This window comes from Acipenser ruthenus, chromosome 16 (assembly GCF_902713425.1).
Source record: "Acipenser ruthenus chromosome 16, fAciRut3.2 maternal haplotype, whole genome shotgun sequence".
In the NCBI taxonomy this organism is placed as follows: domain Eukaryota; kingdom Metazoa; phylum Chordata; class Actinopteri; order Acipenseriformes; family Acipenseridae; genus Acipenser; species Acipenser ruthenus.
Window position 1 is genome coordinate 11,814,778 of NC_081204.1, and position 19,556 is coordinate 11,834,333.

Consider the following 19,556-nt stretch of genomic DNA (forward strand, 5'->3'; position numbering starts at 1 on the left):
CAATTATATTATAAAATCATTTTAATAACGCAAGGGGGGTTCTTTGCATTCTTTATCTCCATTTTGGAACGCTCTAACCACCTCTCTGATCGTACTCCCCCAGACTCCCCAGCACCAAGACAGCTTGAGTGTGTAAAATGGATTCACTGTTTTATTTCTGAATGCATATGCATTTTCAAACTAATGTAAAATATGCCCGTGTCACAGGACGGCAAGCAAGCGTTTAACCACTATGCAAGAGGCTTGTAGGAAGTTGTGGTTCTAGAGCTTTTAACCTCACCCTCCAGGGTCAAGAAACATTAAGGCAGCATCACAGAACACCGATTTCTAGGAGTTAAAGACAGCTTTTGATTGCAGTTGAAATGTTGCATTAGTTTAGTTTGAGTCCCTTTGCAAGCACTTGCTCAACACATGTTTTAATTTATTGATGGTGGTAGTTTCTGTTACCTTTATGCTCTAGTTAGTTTTCAAGATTATCAGTTACTTTTACAACAAATGCAGCTATTCTGTCTTTAAGAAGTGTTACATTAAAAATGTGAAAATTCCTCCCCATCAAGTCATTTTGACTTGATCTTTGAACACCCTTAGAACAATCAGTATATTTCTTAGAAAAAAATAAATACCCATTGATATAACTCTGGTGAAGACATAGCCAAAGCAGATAGGAAAGGCTAGACACTAACAGTGATTAGCAATTTTTTTTACATTTTAAAATTGAAAAGGCTATTTGAACAAAATATATTGCATTACTGTAGCAAACAACAACAAATTGGTCCATTTTGATGTATAAATTGCATCTGGTGACTCCAGTAGTGCTTTCATGATTTATAATAATCCTAACCTTAATGCAAATAATGCATAACCTTGTATTCTCCTGAAGCCCACCTGTTATTCTAAATGTATATTTAACATTTTGATTTTGGGATTCTGGATGTCCCCTTTGTGTCTGAGGAACTGTAATGAGTTCAGTGATATAAAGTCACATCTGTCTACTCACAAATGGAGCCTGTTGCTTTCAGTGCAGTAGAGGCTTATTGTACACACACAATAGGGGGTAAATTCAGAACTAACATAACAGCCTACATTACTAAAATCTATATTCTCTTGCACAGTAGGCTTCAAATGCAGTGCACACTCATTACAGTGTGTAATGAATTGGATCTCTCTACCCTCACTGATTGGTTTTGACAAAGAACAACCAAGCTTTTTCTTTCGGTCTGTCACTATCTTAGTATGTCATTTTTTTCTCATGAAAACTATTATTCATGGTAGAGAAATTTAAAAAGAGAGCCATGAAAAGGTAAAGCTTACCGATCTTGCATCAGGCAGTTCATCCTTAAATATGCATAGGCCTAAACGTCTGTTAAAACTGTTTGGAGCATTGCACATATAAGCCCATTTTTTAAGACACATTACTGTCAATTTTCCTTTATGTTTCAAGATTAATAATGCTGTTATTGTAAGCAGTATAAATGACATGGAATTAGCATCACCCAGGAAATAAGATGCAGTGTCTTGCAACACGCCGCAGACAGACTGTAGAGTTTATGAATACTGACGGCTGCAAAGTCTCCAATAAATCGGATCCCACACACTTAAGTGAGCATGCGGATCTTTTCCATTAGGTGGTATAAAAATGAAGGCAGAACTATTTGCAGTAAACCTGAATATATTCGGGGAATGACCTGAACTCTGTGGTTTCCTTAATGGAAAATGTCCTTAATACCTTAGTAGTAAAAGGACAATGTACCACAACCCTTAGAGAACAATTTAAAAAACATTGGAATACCATTATACCGCCAGTGTATTAACCTAAAGAAACCTTAACAAAACTATTAGCAAACCTCCAGCAAATGCCAACCCCGTATGTTTGGATGTTATACATATTTTACACTGGTACTGATATGGTACTGCAGTGGATTATTACAGCATGTTGGTTCATGCCATTGTGATACAATTGTGATGTGAAAACATGACAATGTCACCACTGCAGACTGTAGTGCCTCTATGCTACCATTCCCACTCAGTACAGGACTTTCAGGAATATTAACAGTAAAATGAGCTTTTAATAGAGTGTTCTGTACTGCAACACATTGTAATAATAAAAACATACGACAGCTGTTAACATGCACATTGCAGTGTTTATGCTATATTGTGCTGTATACTGTACACGCCTTGCAGATATAGTGTTAATAAAAAACATTATAATCTATGTAAAACCTATAGCTATAGTTTAAGTTCCACAGCAAAATAGGTATAGTTGTTGTATCCACGTTTCTGTGTTCTATTCTTAATTGTTCCAGGTTACAGGTGAACTAATAGTCACCTCCTCTTATTGTCACAGATTTGACCAGTAGTAAAGGGAATACCATTGCTGTGCCACCTGCCTTCAAGATCATTTTACTTATAGAAGGCTTTTAGTGCTCATGTACTTCTACGTAACTGGGTGAGTTTGGTCTATTAAATAATAAACAACCTTAACATGCCAAGCATCAGCATGTCTAATACAGTTAAACCTAATTGCATTACAGTGCACCGTGAATGGAGATCGCTGTACATGCATCAAGCAAGCTTACAGCTCAATCAACTTAAATTCAATCAAGAAATGTACAGCATTGCGTTGGATAAGAGTCTTCTATGACGAGTAATTTCAACATAAATAAGATAAAATTGCTAGAATTAACAATTCAATTACTGATACTGAAAATTAACATCTGTGATCCGGTCAAAAACGAGCCAGCTTGACACTATCTATCTATTTTCATGTCACTTGTGATTTTCTCAGGTCTTATACTTCCTTAAGTGCCTGTCTCTGCAAATGAAAGGGCTACTGGCCTTTTTATAATGAAATTGGATTGTCAAATCCCCTAGACAACCAGTACTGAAATACAGGGCTACTCACTATACAGTATCAAAATACAAAATTTGGAAGAATCAGATAATCACATGACTCATATGAGACGCGGCTATTGCTTGTTACCGAATTTCTCAGCAACCTTTGGAACTTCTAACTTTATCTCTCCAATGATATATATATTTCAATATTTAAAATATATCAATTTCAGAGTTGATATTTTCAATTTCAGATTGACATTTCACTAGGGTTTCAAATCAATGTATCCTGCAATCTACATTACTTTGTATATACTGTCACAGGCCATTAGAAAGGTTTCCACTGACAGCACAGCAGAGCAACCTGTCATTGAATGACTAATTTATTTCCAATGACTAATAAGTCTAAAGCCTGGGACACACGAGTGGTGCGGAAAAAGCAGCATTTTGCAGTGCATATTCCTCACCATTTATTTTTATGAAACTGAAATCACATTGACGACAAAATACTGTCGAAAAGCATCGCAGTGGCAGAATTTTAGAATGGCAAAATATCGCTGAGACATTTTCCCTCAGCAACTCTAGCTCTAACCAATCAGATGGGTGGTTTGGGATTGTATGATACATCATATCTGGATGAAAACTTCAGAATATCCATCAACATGATTTGTCTGATTAATATCTTATACTACTTCATCACACACATAAGTAACAAGACTTCTTAATACTAAATTACATTCAAAACATGTTGGCCTGGTTTTATGTGGTGCCTGTTAGGGGTAATACCGTTCTTGATATTTAATTATGTAAGAACAGAAAGTTAAGGGGGAAAAAAATGAAACTTTCAGAAACATAAGGCAATTCTTTTAAAAGCATAATGAAGTGTTGCCATACTAAATTAACACCTCTTTCATTGCCGTTTATTAAAAATGTAACTAAGAAATCTCAAACACAGAGTGAAGCAGTACACTTCAATTTTGTATTCTTTAAATAAGCTCACTATTCATGAATGACATGGTAGCGTTGAGATGATGGGAAACATACTGTTGCACAGTACAATTCCTCCCATTTCTTTCCTGGTCCGTAAATAACAACAAGAAATTAACTGCATATACTGGACTTATACTGTTAAACAGCATCAAATTTTGTTTGAAATTCTTCCTGTTCCATCTCATCATCGCTGGAACTCCAGTCTATAATTTGTGGCCAGTTTGGCTGTATTTACTTTGTAAACCGCCGCTGCATACACTGTTTCATGTGTTCACCAATTTTGCGGTACCACCTCTCACCACGCCCTGCTCCACTCATGTGCGTCCCAGGCTTAACTCGGAGCCACATTTCATTTTTTCTTGTGTACTTGAAGACAATGTTATCCACTTTCCTCCTCATACACTTCATACACCCTGTTACTATCGTTTAAATATATTCCGACTACTCAAGGCGATGAGAAAGTAAATTGGACACTTTGTGATTCTTTGATGGAAAGACCATTCACTGCAGAGTAATGAAATATGGTAGACACTATTCGATGAGCAACAAGATTCTCAAACTACCAAAGGTAACAAAGTAGCCAATCCCTATAACCTTTTGTCTCAATGAGGCTTTAAAGACAGTGAGGTCACCAACCCAAGATTTGAGGCCCTTTGTGTTTGTAGCCCACATTTAACAAGAGCTGTAGTTACAGCTCCAGCATGCACCTTAGCAATCAACTTTGTGAAAATGTTTCATATATAAAGGTATTTAGAGCATGTGTCCCATACCAGGATCAGACTTGGAGAAGGTGTCCATATCCAGCAGGTTCCTATGGAAACAAGTGCAAGAGAAAAAAAGGAATCAGTCACCACAGGTGGAATACAATACAATACAATACAATACAACACAACACAATACAATACAGTCTACTTGTCTGATATTTGTATTCAGACAATCCATCTGTGCTGTGTGGCATGAGCCTTGAGTAGTCAGTTTTCTAGTTTACTATGGTGCATAGTAATATGGTTTTATATTAAGGGATAATGGTATTGCTGTGGCGCGTTAGCAGGTAATAATGGAACTCCTAAGGAATTATGTGAATGCAATGTCATTACTACTATTATACTACAACCTTTTTAAAGTTATTTGCTTGTAGTCAGGGCTGGAGATAAGGGCTGGAGCGTTTGAAGCGTTTCAGTAAGCAGTGGTCTTAGAACAGGTGTCATTAATGAATTCTTTGCTGTTCCGTTATTGAGCTATAACAGAACGGCTGACCTTGATAGAAAACAATGGGAGAGCTGTGTCCTGTTGTTGTATAATATGAAATAATATGTGAAAGGGTAAGAAGTTTCAAATATCATTTTACTTATTAGTTCTGTTGTTCCAATATTGAATTTCCTCTAGAATCCTAGTTGCCAACTCCTTCTGCGTACTTCCTGATTCTAAAGCAGTGACCTTTCAAACTGTGCTGGTCTCGCCTTCAACATACTTTTTCTATAGGGGCCAGCAGAGTTTAAAGCTCACTGAATTATCTGGTTTCTTTAGACTCAATAAAGTATACAAGGATTCTCCTGGCACAGATATTGGCAGGTCAATTCTGAAGCAGAGGAAATGGATGAAAATTTTGGTGCAACAAAACTCAAAACCACTCAGAATGATTGCCAACGTCATAAAAAAAGAGTAAAGGTGGAACAATATTGTAAAATTACATTTTAAGCAAGCTTAACCTTTTAAATGACATTTAGTGTTATGAGGCCCTTATTTTGTGTTTCACTGTTTACTCACCATGCAATATGCACGCATGGGCTTCAACAAAGCCCCCTCTATGGCCAGTTATTTAAAGAAAATGTATTGCATCATATTGTGTTACCTATGGGTTGTTCTGTGCCAGTACCATATTCCATACTCTGCGTCAGACAGATAAGCCACAGAGTGTGTGGATATACTGTACCACAAGAGACAGCAAAATCCTCCACTGCTTGTACACCCTTGAGGAAGGTATGTTAACTTAACCAAAATATTTGCCAGCTGGTTTGACAAACATAATTAATTATGAATGCAAAAACTGGGATTTGTAATGGTACTTGACAGCAGAAAAATGGTCATTAAAAAAAGACAAGGAACTTTCAAGTTTTGAAGCAGTGTTACTGCGTATTCTTTTGAGAATTCAGTCTCTTTTAAGCAGAGTTTTAAAATGGACAGGGCAGGTTGTGATGATTTCTGAATTCAATTCCATGCCTGCTGTTTGCGAGAGTATAGAAAGATGATTACATTAGCAATTCCTCGTAGGTGATGCAATTAGAAAGACCTTGGTGAAGGATTAGGCGTCATGCAAAGATACAAAGTGTGTTTTTGAAACTCGGAAACAGAGCACACCGCTTTGAAAAGGGCCAGTGTTATTAAAAGCATTGCTTTATTTAACATTTAATGAAAAAGTGCAAGTTTAACAAGCTAACTAAATAGTAAGCAGTAGTTTTCTACTTCTTAAACATTTTTCGTGTATAAAACAACATGAATTTTGACAGCACTTACTTCTACCTAAGACTACAGGTTTCACAGACTTTTCAAACTAAAGATCTTAAAATAGATACTTTAACACTAGAGCAACCAAGGGGTAATTCTGACCCCATTTAAAAATATATACTGTGTGTATATATATATATATATATATATATATATATATATATATATATATATATATTCATGAAATCCACAAAACTTAAATATTAAATTCTCCCACACTGGTATATTTTTAGCTTATAGTCTTATATGAGATTACACTCAAAGCACTTTATCTATATTGTTGGGAAGTAACAAACACACACCTACCTAGAAGGACCAAGGGCTCATTTTGACCCCTCATAATATTCTTGCTTTTGAATGGTATTTGAAAATGGCATTTGCCTTTTGAATGCAGTTTTTAAGTTATTTATTCAGAGTGACGGTGGCAGCTAGAATAAGGGGTCTTACTGCAACACACGTTTTGGAAAAGCTGAAAAACATCAAGACAATGATTCAGATGATGGTGGCATTTCCTCTAGTGATTCTGAATCTCTAGCAGTGGGAATAAGACAACTAACATGTACACTCAGTGCAAGAAAGCTGCCTGTGGTTCATGTGAAATCAAAGGAGCTGAATGTTGATTTTTCTACAGTCTTTTTTTAAATAATTCATTTTCAGAAGAGGCAATGTCAGTAGTTGTAGCAGAAAATTATACTATCAGAAATGATAATGGTGCTTCAGTAATACCACTGGCAACTAACATAGATAGGTCCTTCTAGATTTTCTGTTTGTTCTAGTGTTAAAAGAGCCAAATTGTGCAGCTCAATGAGTAATGTAGAGCCATCTGTTAGAGTATCCCAGTTATAGACCACAGAGAAGGGTTAGCAGAGTGGACACAAACACTATAAGAATTTTAATTAAGGCCTTACTTTTATTGCAATATAGTGGAAAATGTGGAAGTCCATTGTCTACTCGACACAATGGAAAATAGTTCTGTTTCTATTCAAGAGTAGTACCAAAGTAGACATGGTTTCCGTGACAAAAAGGCCTCTTTGTTGTCCAACGACTGGCTAGAAAAATATCATGTGTTAATTGAATAGAAAATAATCTCTTGATTCTTGCTTACTGCTCTTTGTCTGCATGCTCTTTGTAGTAGGCTGTGTGGTCCAGTGGTTAAAGAAACGGGTTTGTAACCATAAGGTCCCCGGTTCAAATCCCACCTCAACCACTGACTCATTGTGTGACCCTGAGCAAGTCACTTAACCTCCTTGTGCTCCGTCTTTCGGGTGAGATGTAATTGTAAGTGACTCTGCAGCTGATGCATAGTTCACACATCCTAGTCTCTGTAAGTCGCCTTGGATAAAGGCGTCTGCTAAATAAACAAATAATAAAGTATGTCCTGTTTTAACTGACACTTCGACATGGAGCACATCTACACATTTCAACTATTGGAAGTCTTGTCTGTCAGATCTATATATTCAAATCAGTCAGGTCTACATTAATATTTAAATGACAGACTGACACTGCTGTTGTTAATATTGTACTGCTGTCTTTAAAATAGTAAACCAACTCTAATTTGAACATCCCTCTACTTTTTTTTTATTGTCTCTCCAGGTGCAATGACAAAAGAATTGCAGTAATCGTAGTAATGTAGTAGTTTGATTAACCTGTAAACAGAATATATTTTCATAGTACATGCAATACGTTATATATACAGGGCTGACACAGTAACTTGCAGAGACTCTCAAGAGCAGGATGTCAAACTCCAGTCCTCAAGGGCCGCAGGGTCTTCTGGTTTTCATTCCAAGTTAAGCTCTCAATTAACATCATTGATCTAATTATTTGTTCAATTGGACACATTTAATATTTTTTAAGGTCTTTCAGAGTTGGTGATTTAAAAAAAAGCACAAAATTTTAAGGCCTGGAGAGAAGTGTTAAATTTGTCCAATTAATCAAATAATTAGACCAATTAGCTCGGGTGGAACAGAAGCCAGAAGACATGAATTACGGTACTGGCACAGAACAGGCCACAGGGAACATAATGATATATAAAATCCCATGCATATCACATGGTTAATAAAGTGAATGACACAATACATGAATGAATGATCCAAGGCCTCAAAGATAGCAAGTGGCTCATAGTTTATTAACCCATGTGATACGAGCCTCAACAGGGCCTCCTTTGTGCATTATTGCATGCTCCGTTGCTTGCTCTTTGCCAGTGTCAGCTCCCTGTATCGGCTAGATAAATCACAACGTGTTTGGATACACACCAAGCCTCTTTATGCCAGACCTGTATATATTGCTAGGGGATATGTGTCATATTGATATACCTTGTGAAATCAATGCATCCAGTCATTGGCAATAATTCTGGGTTCTCAGTTTCATAACACTAATCCTCCACTCCAGTCTGTTGTGGGTTTTGTAATTGCATACACCTACACCTTACAATGCATTGCTAATGTAATCTTTCTTAATTTGCTCAAACAAAAAAAAAGCGTGCAATTGAATTCAGCAATCACGCCATCCTCTAGTGGTCATCAAAGCCTCATCTATGTAACCTTCCATCTCTAATCAAGCAGCAGGTAGCAGAATAAAAAATAAATACATTTACGATGCCAACAGGCACAGCCACTTAGCTGGTACAGTGCCAGTACAGCATCTTATAAAGATATACTATACAATCTGAGTGTTTAAAAAACTTGTCAATAGAAAGTAGCAGCAACGATCTGGGGGATTTTAAAAGGCTGTTAGTGATATTTTATGATTAGTGTGTTGTAAAGTCTCCATAACACTAATAATGGCATGACTGAGTGTTTTTAAATAGACTGACAAATCAATCTTTAACTATAATCACCAGTCAGCTTCCTTACTTATATTTTGATAGGGCATCACTGTCAATTTCAGTATCCTCTGGAACAAGCAATGGAATAGCATGGTCCTTATATTTGCTTTTACACATGCTAATTAACTCCTGATGAATGATTTTACAAGATACATGTCAAGGATATTTTTTGCATAACACATTAAATCACTCATGTGAGGGACCTGCAAGACTGATTACACCAACTACAATATGTGGGATGGTAATGTGATCTTTCAGCATGTTTGATGTTGTGAGGTGTTGTACCAACAAAGAAGTATTTTGTAAAAAGAGGCATTATCCTGATAAGCAACATAATAAATGAATAAATCCAATTACATAAACTAATTCGGTGAATTTTATTTTTGTAAATTATGTTAACATCCAATCACAGATGCCACTATTTGCAATGGTTAAGTGCTAGTAATGCATCCTGATAAATGATCTTAATTTATTTAAAAAGTAAATAGATTAATCAATCGTTAATTAGCATGAGTGAAAGCAAGGTGTGTATCAAACAGCTCTGTTGGTCAGACATTACACACACACAAGAGCCATGGAAAGGTATTTCTGAACAGTGCTTATAATCTCAAACCCAAATTATGTTAAAATGCTTATTTTTCAAAGCAAAAAAATATATATCTTCAGAGCTGCAAAATGACACATTATTACTACAGTCTACACGTTGCTATGGTTTCACATCAATTTAATAAAGTGCTGGTTACCAAATTAGGTCATTTTTAGCACAGACTGCAAACCTATCATGCTATCTCTTGTCTAAACCCCATAGGTTAGTTAGTCTTCATTTGCATTACTCTGAAACTTATCCATCATTGTCATTGCTATTTGTAGCCAGATCAACAGACCCATTCCATACCACTTGTAAAAATCTGCAGATGTAGAATGTATGTAAAATAGAAATACCGGTCATAAAACTGGGTCATGCTATATTTAAAAGGGGCCCTTTTTAAGTTTATAAAAGCAAAAGAAAAACAAAACAGTCTTAATTGCTATTTAAAAAACTTGTAATATATGAATAGAAACTAAATATTATTTACTGTATGAAGCACCTAATATTTGTGTGGTGAATGAAATAAAAAAGAAATGGCTTTCTCTGCCTGTGGAGATCACATGGTATCCTGTGACATACTCATCTCTTACCTTTTTATATAGTTACATAAACATATAATGTACTCTACATTTAAATAAATTAGTTTTAATAATCCAAATATTATCACTATGTTATAAAGTGGTATCGGTCTAGGGATGTATGTACATCACATTCTCATATAGTCTTGTGTGTTATTTGCAGTGAAGAAGACAGTATGCCAGTGATCCATGAAGACTGGAACTTCAGGGATTTTTCCAGAAACACACGCTCATATCACTTATTAAATACCTAACTTTTAACAACTAGCTTAAAAACATGTTAACAAACTGTATTTTTTTGTAATAGTTATTAATTAAACATCAGATCCCAACTTCAGAATTATCAAGTCCATGTTGATCATACAGTATCATTGAAATTGGGCTAGATTAAAAGGCACTTGATGTGTAGTAACGTTTAGTACATGACCATTCATCAGTGATTGCTGCCTTTAATTCCTTCAGGGAAGTTCGGGTTGGAATCTGAAACAAGGGATTTGGCAACATGTGGAAGCTCACATAGCCACTACTTGTGCTGTCCCTTCCAGTGTTTCCAATACAAAAACTATATGACATTAAAAGCAAATGCAAGGTCCTGCTTCACTATTATAAGAGATTGTTGAACTGTATAATGGACTGGCTAGATTCCTTATTCTGGATTGGCTATTTATTATTCTTTAACAGTTACATACTACTGAACTTGGCCTGTATTTGCTTCTTGTTAGGTTCAGATACTTTGCTTAAGATTTTTGTTTTTAAGTCTTAAGGGACAGGATGCTCCCATTCTGTCAAATGCAACTGTCTTTGAGACCTCTGGCCCTGAGAAAGGTAAAGCCTCATCCTTATTCAGTTTCTACCAGGAGATTCGTAGTCTGCAGTCTGTCAGGTAGTTCCAGCTCAAGTGGGCCAAGGGAGGCTGCTTGATCCCTCAATGACTTGCATCAAGGAATTCTTTTATTTTTGTTGGAAAGCAAGCAAGCTTTAAAATGACACATTATTTGTCAAGGTCATCCGTCACGTGGAGAACAAACAGGTCAACAGCCAGCCATTGGCTTTTGCTTCAGACATGTTCTCCCCATGTGTGTCATTAGTTACACAGCTATTGCTTTGCATGGTCACAACACCAACAGTATGTCGTTTTTGAGGAGGAAATACCTCCACAGAATTTGCTGAGGAAAACACCTCCGAGAATGTGGTCAACTCAAGAAATGACACTATTATGACTGTGACATGGAGATGCAGTTTTAAAATATTACAGAATAAATGTAACAGATACGACATCACAAATAAATCAGAGACAGGAGCTACAGCTATGGCCAAAGGTTTTGCATCATTGCAGGAATTTTGTAGTAGTTTATATATTAGAACAAATTATTCTTTAAATGCTGTTGTCTACAAGAGAGAATTTGAGAATCTGAGTGGGTTACTTTAGTTCAGGCATACAAGAGTACCTCTTGTGGTGAAGGGGGGCTATGGGAGAATGCACTGATAAGGGATTTACAAGAATGTTTCCTAAACGCTGCTGCTGGGATATATAGTGCCATGTCGACCGGAATGGGGTGATAAAAACATAGACTCCAAATAAATAACTGCAAGGGTGTGCACGCAGGCATTTATAAAAACGGAGAGGAGTGCTGTACCGTTTGCTCAGTTTGATCTTGCTACAGTCTGGAGCCTAGAACCGTGTCCATTTAAAGCTATACAAATAAACATATATTTGACTTGAATAATATTTTGTATTCATTTTATTTTCCCTACATTATCCTATAGAATGAACTAATTTTAGTTCATAAAGTCGAATAAAACCTGCTGAATAATGTTACTTTAACATATTTAATTACACATCATAACTTTTAGGTGCAGCAATCACATATAATCACCTGAGCAATTAAAACGCCTTGAAGACTTGTCATGTCCAATCTATATAAAAGTCAACATTTCCTTCCAAGAATGTTTAAGTTTCAATGTGCTGGACAGTACATCTGACCACATTTCACAGAGGGCTAATAGGTGCTCTGTGGCAGGTGGAAATACTAGCAGACTTGTCACATCAAATCACCCTATTGACAGTGTTATGGCAGGTGTTTCTAATATTTATTCCAGCCCCTGCACATATGTATGGCATTAAAACAACAATATCTAATTTCCTCCTCTTCGTGTATTTACAAGTACTGAATTGTTTATCATGTACATGCACCTCACGGCACTTCACAGACATGACTTCTGAATCAGTGGTTTTCAAGCTGCTGTGCTTATAGCTTCCTAAAATTAGTTAGTATCAACAACAAGCTGTTTGCTAAGATCAACCAATCACCACTATAAGAACTAGAGTGAGTATGACAGTCTGGTACAAGCTAGCTACAAAGTGTACAGACAGTGATTGTCTAATAGACACACTAATACTGGATATTAGAAGGAAACAAAGGAAGGCTATGCCTGAATTGTAATAAAGAGAGAACTGGGTTTTGCAATTTTAAGCAAGTTTGCAGTATATTGCAGCTCTCAGTTTTGCTAGGCAACAGAAGAATTGTAATTAAAGGAACTACAAGGCTTTGTAAAATCTTTCTGTTTTTTTCAAAGTGGCTTTTGTTTTTTGTGTTTTTTTTGTAAATGCAAATGTAAACATTTGATTGTATTAATTTTTACTATGAGCACAATTTTCAATGAACTACTTCAATTGTATTGTCCCAGCAATTTGTCAGTGAAATTCTGCTGTGCAATTTACATAAGCCAGTAACACCTTCAATATTGTAATACCCAGGTATTTATTATGTATGTCTGGACCAAAGTGGCAACAGATAATGTACATTATTGCATATTAAAATGTTAGTTATGCTACGGCTTCATACGTTACATGAAAGTCATCATCTTCACATTTGTTTTTTGGAAGCCCACCCTCTCTATACACTGAGCTGTATTTATGTCTTCGTGGGGAGTTCAGTGTTTTATCTGTCTAATGAGCCAGAACATTCCCAAACACCATGTTTGATAAGTCTCTCAGTAAGAACGCTGATTACAAATGACAAGACCTTTCTGAGGGTGAAGAGAGACACATTCTCTCAATAGCTTCTGATTAATGCATGCCTGCAGCAGGATCAATCATCCACCTGAATGGCTTGTCAAATAGTTTGGCTATGGATAGGACACCTGACGATAATTTGGACAGTCAGTAACCCTTGTGTGGATATATTGATCCTATATTTCTGAGAATCAGTTCAGACTGATCTAATATCTGCACGGTTGGTAATCTAATTCCAAAGCTCAATCGTGTTCATATAATGTAAAATCAAATCCTGCATGATATGCTGTATTAGTTCAGCAAAATTAATTAATAAACAGTTTTGACAAGTCTCCTTAATTGATTTGCCCCAAACAGTAAAAGACATTGTGCTGTTTGTAATTCATTTTAAATTTGTAACGTTATTTGCACAGTGTGAACAACAATAAAAATCATTAGGTGTCCCCATGTATCACGTATTTCCACGTACAGGGATTGGTTGAAAAAGTAGAGGTACCTGTCTTATGTAGCACACACTTTAGTGTAGGTGGACTGTCCCTCACTTGAACAATAGCTTTGTCATGGAAATGGAATTCCTGCTTTGTATTATGTAACAGGGTTAGAAATTTGCACTAGCCCTGCACCCGGTCCTGGGTTTCTGAACTACCATCCATTAAGTACACTATTTAAATGACTCAGTAGCCAGGGGTTTGAGCAACTCCTGTTTAACATATTGTTCCTTCCATTACAGCTGCATGAACTTCTCTTGCTACAGACACAAGTGAGACTTATTCAAATGTGATCAGTTCATTCAGAGCAGATTTAGCAGGGGCCTGATTGTTCAAACACCTGGCACCTGCCGATTTCATTTATATACCTAAACAATGGGAGCTCTGAAACCCAAGACTGGGTGCAGGACTAGTCAAAGTTTCTAACCCTGGGTAATACATAAAGGCTGCACCCCCTGTTGCAAATTAGTTTCGAGCATGATGGGCAAAACAACACATGTCAAAGACGTAGATTGCAGGGTGATAGTATGCACTCAGTACTACACTGTTCTTAAGGTTTAAATGAGGAATGGTCTCACATATTTTGTTTAGGTTGTACAAAGAACAATTCATATTTACAGATACTGAACAACGTTGGGTTTTATATAATGGGTACAGACGTATATATCGAAACATTTGCTGTTAAGAATGCAATGCTTTTACAGGTCCTAAACAAAACAAGGAATTGCATTTAAAATGTTCACTAAACAAACAAGTGTCACTTGAATGTAAGAAAATCTTTCAATGTGGAAATTGGGGGGGTTGTATTTGAAACTTTTACTACAATTTTCACGGTGCATTGCAGTTCTCAATTTTGTAAAGGATTTGAAAAAATGGAGCACCTGCAATATGTATGACACACTTTATTGTAAGATTTCTGAAATGATTACTGCGCCTCCGTGTTTCAGGTGCTTCTGTATCTAAAACTGCACACAATTTTTGTAACTTCTGTTATTTTTTCAGTCACCTCTGCCATTAACTACAAAGAATGATGCTGTACTTTCCCAATGTGGCTTCACGGGCATTTTTAATATAGAATATCATGGTTCCTTACGGTTCTCACTGTAACCCTTATGTTGTTTATGTTCTATAAAGACCAATGCGTATTTGTCGATTTGACATGATGGTTGCAAATGTAAAAAGAACCCTTTGCTGCTCCGAAAAAAATAGTATTTTATAGAACTATAGTACAAACCAGGGATTTCATTTACAATTCCACCCTAAACAAACAAGTGTTACAGACTCCCTGCAGGCTTGAAGGTACGCCAGGCATTTGGTTGTGCAGCTAAATATGAGACATACGTCGGCATAGTTTATTTTAGAATTTCGGACAAAATAAAACAGTCTACAACAGTAATTTTACCCAGCGGGGTGAAGGGGGGCAGCCGATTATCGCACTTGATAACATCACCCCGTAGTCCTTCAAATAGCTACTGATTTTCAACAGTTATTTCAACAACAGCTGCAATTTACCTCCTACCTTTCGGAATTGAACAAAACCTGCATTTCAATCAGGAACCCTTTTTTTTGAGAGATGCTTAATTGCAATGCAAAAGCTGACACGGTTTCCAACAAGGTGTGTGATTCAGTGGGTTCTGCAGGCGGTTTAACTCAAGAAGCAAACACGCGTCGGTATTTAGGATGCAACTTCGACATATGTAGTGTTTAATTATAATAAGCAACTGTCTTGTATATTCCCATAAGTATCGGTTACAATCGTGGTTAACCAGGTAGAGTATTCTGGGAGAGCTACTTACTTATCGTAGAAGACAGCAAACTTAATAGTGTTGCGTTTAGCAAATACATTCACAGACCAATCTAAAGTGAAATATCTAACTGCAAGTTTTTTTTATTATTATTTTATATTTTATAAACAATGTTGTTTTAGGTGGTTCTTTGCACATATAGAACCCCTATTTACTTGAAATGTTTACACGTCTTGCTCATTTGCAGCCGGGGACAACCGTCACATTCAGTGCAACCAGTTTTAAAATAAAACATTTATATTTTAAAGTCAACCCTGTCGGCTTGCAATTCAAAGCCTACGTCAATAGTTTTGCATTTGCATTCGGTTAAGAACTCAACTCAATATTTTTTTTCTTTATAATATAAACGAGTTTCACGTTATATATATATATATTTTTTAATTTAACAGAATGAAAACAGAACGTGTTAAATTGCCCTTACCTGCATGAGACTGTTATTTCAATTTTGGTTGCAGGAACACTGGATGTTAGAGGGTCGAACTCTCCAATTGACGCCATTCTCAGAGTCTCCAAATCTTACTATACCTACTCTTTTTTTAATGGTACTGTAATTTCTTTAAAACAAAAATAGTTTCGTAAAAGTAGCTTTCAAAGAGGTAACATAAATGCACACCGTAGTGTAATTAAAAAAAGACAATACAGGTCCATGAGAAGAGAAACTCGGTGGCTTTTCGTTGATTTTTTCTTGCTAGTAAACGTGAAGTCTACAGCGCTTGTGACTGATGGACTGTGTCTCGCGCTCTCTCTTTAAGCTGCAGGTGGCAGTACTGACTGGGAAATATACTCGGCGGGGATGGATAAAGTATTCAACGTCGAAGCACTTTTTCTTCAAATCACTGATATTCTAGTATGTTTTGGTTGGTCTCGTGAACTAAATAAGAACAAAAGTGTCAATGCTCTATTCTATAGCCTGACAATTTGATAATACACCATTATAAAATAGGGTTACTGGGCAATGTGCGTAGAATAGTTTGTATTATTTGTTTTTAGATGTGAAAGCAAGGGGATTAAAATAGAGACATTGTGGGTAGCACAATTCAAATATGAATCATATTGTTTAATTGGATATATAACCCATTGTGAATAAAAACGTAGCCTATTTATTTAAATAACCTAAACAAACACGTTTTGTATTTAGAAACACTTAAATGTTAATTCTCATTTAAGTGTGCGTTCTCAACATAAAAAAGAGTAAGAGTAAGTAAGCACCAACACTCAAGCGCTGTCTCTAAATATGGCTGTAATGTTCCAAAGAGTAGTCCTGTTTTCTGAGAATTAAAGGACAGAGAAAAGTAAACACCGGCAGACAGAATTTACATTTAATAAGTGTGAACAATTTAAAGTAGGCCCACTTATGAATGGAATTAATTAAAACTGAAATGTATTCCTAATGCAGATTATCATAAAACCTCAATCTTTTTTTAAGAATTGCTTTCCTCGCTTCAAGCTGGCGCCATAAGAACCAGGATAAGAGGGCAAGAGAACAATACTTGGGGATAATTATTCCTCTTATATGGATCAGCCACGCTCATTCTGAGAATGGATAGGCGATATTGTGCAGGTTGGTATTCCCCCTTTAACCGAGGTTTTCACAGTCGATTTCAAACGTTTGTTATGCAGAAACAACCCCTTTGGTGTTTTTATCCGTTCATGCTCTATCCAAGGTCCTGAAATCCAAAAAACAAACTCTAAACAGCAAGCCGCCAACGAGCTCTTCAGAGTTTCTGTCACGTTGTATTTTATTTATTTATTTATTATGCAGTTGATTGAAAATAAAGCAGTGCGAGATGTGATATCAAGTTCAACGCGGCAGTGGGTGTTTGATGCTTTTTTATGTTGTTAAAACGACACTATTATAAAGAACTGCGAATCAATCATAATGTTTTGTATTGTACACGTTTACATACCACGTACATGTAGATCTGTAAAAATGTTTAGCTTCTAACCAATGACGTCCTACCCGTCTTTACAGTGTACATACAAATGCAATTGTTTTACTCATTTCGAACATTGCAGGTTCGCCATACCCACACACAATCAATAGTAAGAACAGTGTCTGCCGTACAGTTAGATATTATATGTAGAATAACTGAATTTATCTGTTCAATAACTGTCCATTAAGTACTCCGCTTACAGAATCTGTAGAGCACTTTTCAATGGGATAAAAGTATTATTAGATCACGCCACTGTCTGAAGCTAGAGGAGTGGGAGTTAACTGGTATATGACAAGTAAAACAAGGCAGGTTGCTTTCTGTACTAGTAAATGAGGATCAGATATTTTTACTGCCATTGTGCAGACGTTACTGGCTGTTTCTTAATATAGTGTTTTAAAAGGGGCAGACTGAGGTTATACAATATGTCAACATAGAAATCTAAAAGGTCTGGTTATAAAAACGTTCTGCTCTGGGAATGAAATGTTCAGAAAAGTCACTTAATGGGTCTGTTGCTTCATATATATGTTCACTGACTTTACCTGTTGTTCAGTGCTCTTGGGATAATCCAATGTGTTTTTCCATTGTTATTGCTTCCCCATTCCATAAAACAATTCCATGACACTGCTACCTTTTAAAGTCTGCTGGCTCCATGTTTTCTATAGCATCATTTAAAGTGGACTGTACAAAAGTGCTCCAACCCAGCCCATGCAATTGTCTTAGTACATGTTTTAATACAATGTCCCACAAGTGAAGTGTTCCCTGTATCTCTAGTAAATATTTGCTGCCATTGTCGAATGAATGGGTGTGATATTGTTCTGCAATGTTTACTGCCCAAACTGGTAGGTCAAGATTGGGGTTAAATCGGCAATTTCCTTAACTTTTCAAAGTTATGTTACCATTGTGTACCTGCTTCAATCTGCCATTTTATTAATAATGCATGATGATATGTACATTGGGATTTCAAAATGGTATACTGTTATTCAAAAGCATTTATTTAAAAAAATCAATATGTACTACATATTGAACTTGCATGTTATCAGCATGACATACGTTACTCAAATTAATGGATTAATAAAGTAATTGATTACTGTAACAAACATGCATATGTACTGTATGATTATGCATGCACTGCTTGGGATTCTTTTTCAATGTATGTGTTTATATAGCATTAGTCAGTCATGGTAACAGACTTTCTGTAGTAGTACAAGTTCCCTTGGTTTAATATGTACCTCTAGATGAGAACCCTTAACCACTTCTAATGAAACCTGATTAGGACATGTTCATTGTTGTTTTTGTACAAAGTTATTTCCATGGTTTTTGCTGCTTTACAGGTGATTTTGAGAGCGTTTTTAAAAAGAAAATGTAAAGCAATGTGTCACGAAGTAGGCAAGTCAATAAAGTGTATGTACCTCTATTATTTTAAAGCAATCAGTGACTACCAAGTCAGAGAAGTGAACACCTGCTGTACCACTCTGCAGTCTTTGATGTATTGTTCACTTCACCTCCTCCTCACATCCAGCCTCAAACTGCTGCTCAACCTATCATTAAACATTGCTAGAGGGATGTCAATTCAATCTGGTAGTAATACAAGTTTAGGATAATTAGTTGCATAAGGAACATCCTGGCAGTTGGCTAGGTCCCATTGCATGTAAAGTCACCTGATCTTTCAGCCTTCTTCAGGGACTTGAAAGTCTTTGGTGCCATCCAATGTCTGAGCGAGGCTTGAGTGAATATGCTAAATTCAATGCAGATATCCTGCAAATTGTCAACTGGCAAGGGTAGGATAGACAAGGGCAACAAGAACGGTGCTGAATTTGGGGTACCCAAGCGGCTTACTTTGGTGTGCAGAGTGAGTCACAGTCAGAGGAAGGCAGGTTCTGAGCGGTCATGGGGAGTTGCTGCAATGAGGGAACATCAATTTACATTCTAAATTGGGGAGAAAAAACACAGGTGAAATACCAGTAATTGGGCGATCTGAGCACATCCACTATTGCA

The 19,556-nt window shown here is 36.4% G+C and overlaps 1 protein-coding gene across 1 annotated transcript in view; it reads right to left on the minus strand.

The window, feature by feature from the left end:
* LOC117411965 (copine-9-like) overlaps positions 1–16,343 on the minus strand; it is a 112,206-nt gene extending 95,863 nt beyond the window's left edge. Inside the window, exons 1-2 of the mRNA XM_034019857.3 lie at positions 16,049–16,343; positions 4,593–4,633 (exon numbers count right to left, since the gene is read on the minus strand). Coding sequence (XP_033875748.1) covers positions 4,593–4,633; positions 16,049–16,125 — 118 coding nt within the window. The 5' untranslated portion in view covers positions 16,126–16,343. The remainder of the gene's footprint in view (positions 1–4,592; positions 4,634–16,048) is intronic.
* Positions 16,344–19,556: the final 3,213 nt, after the last annotated feature.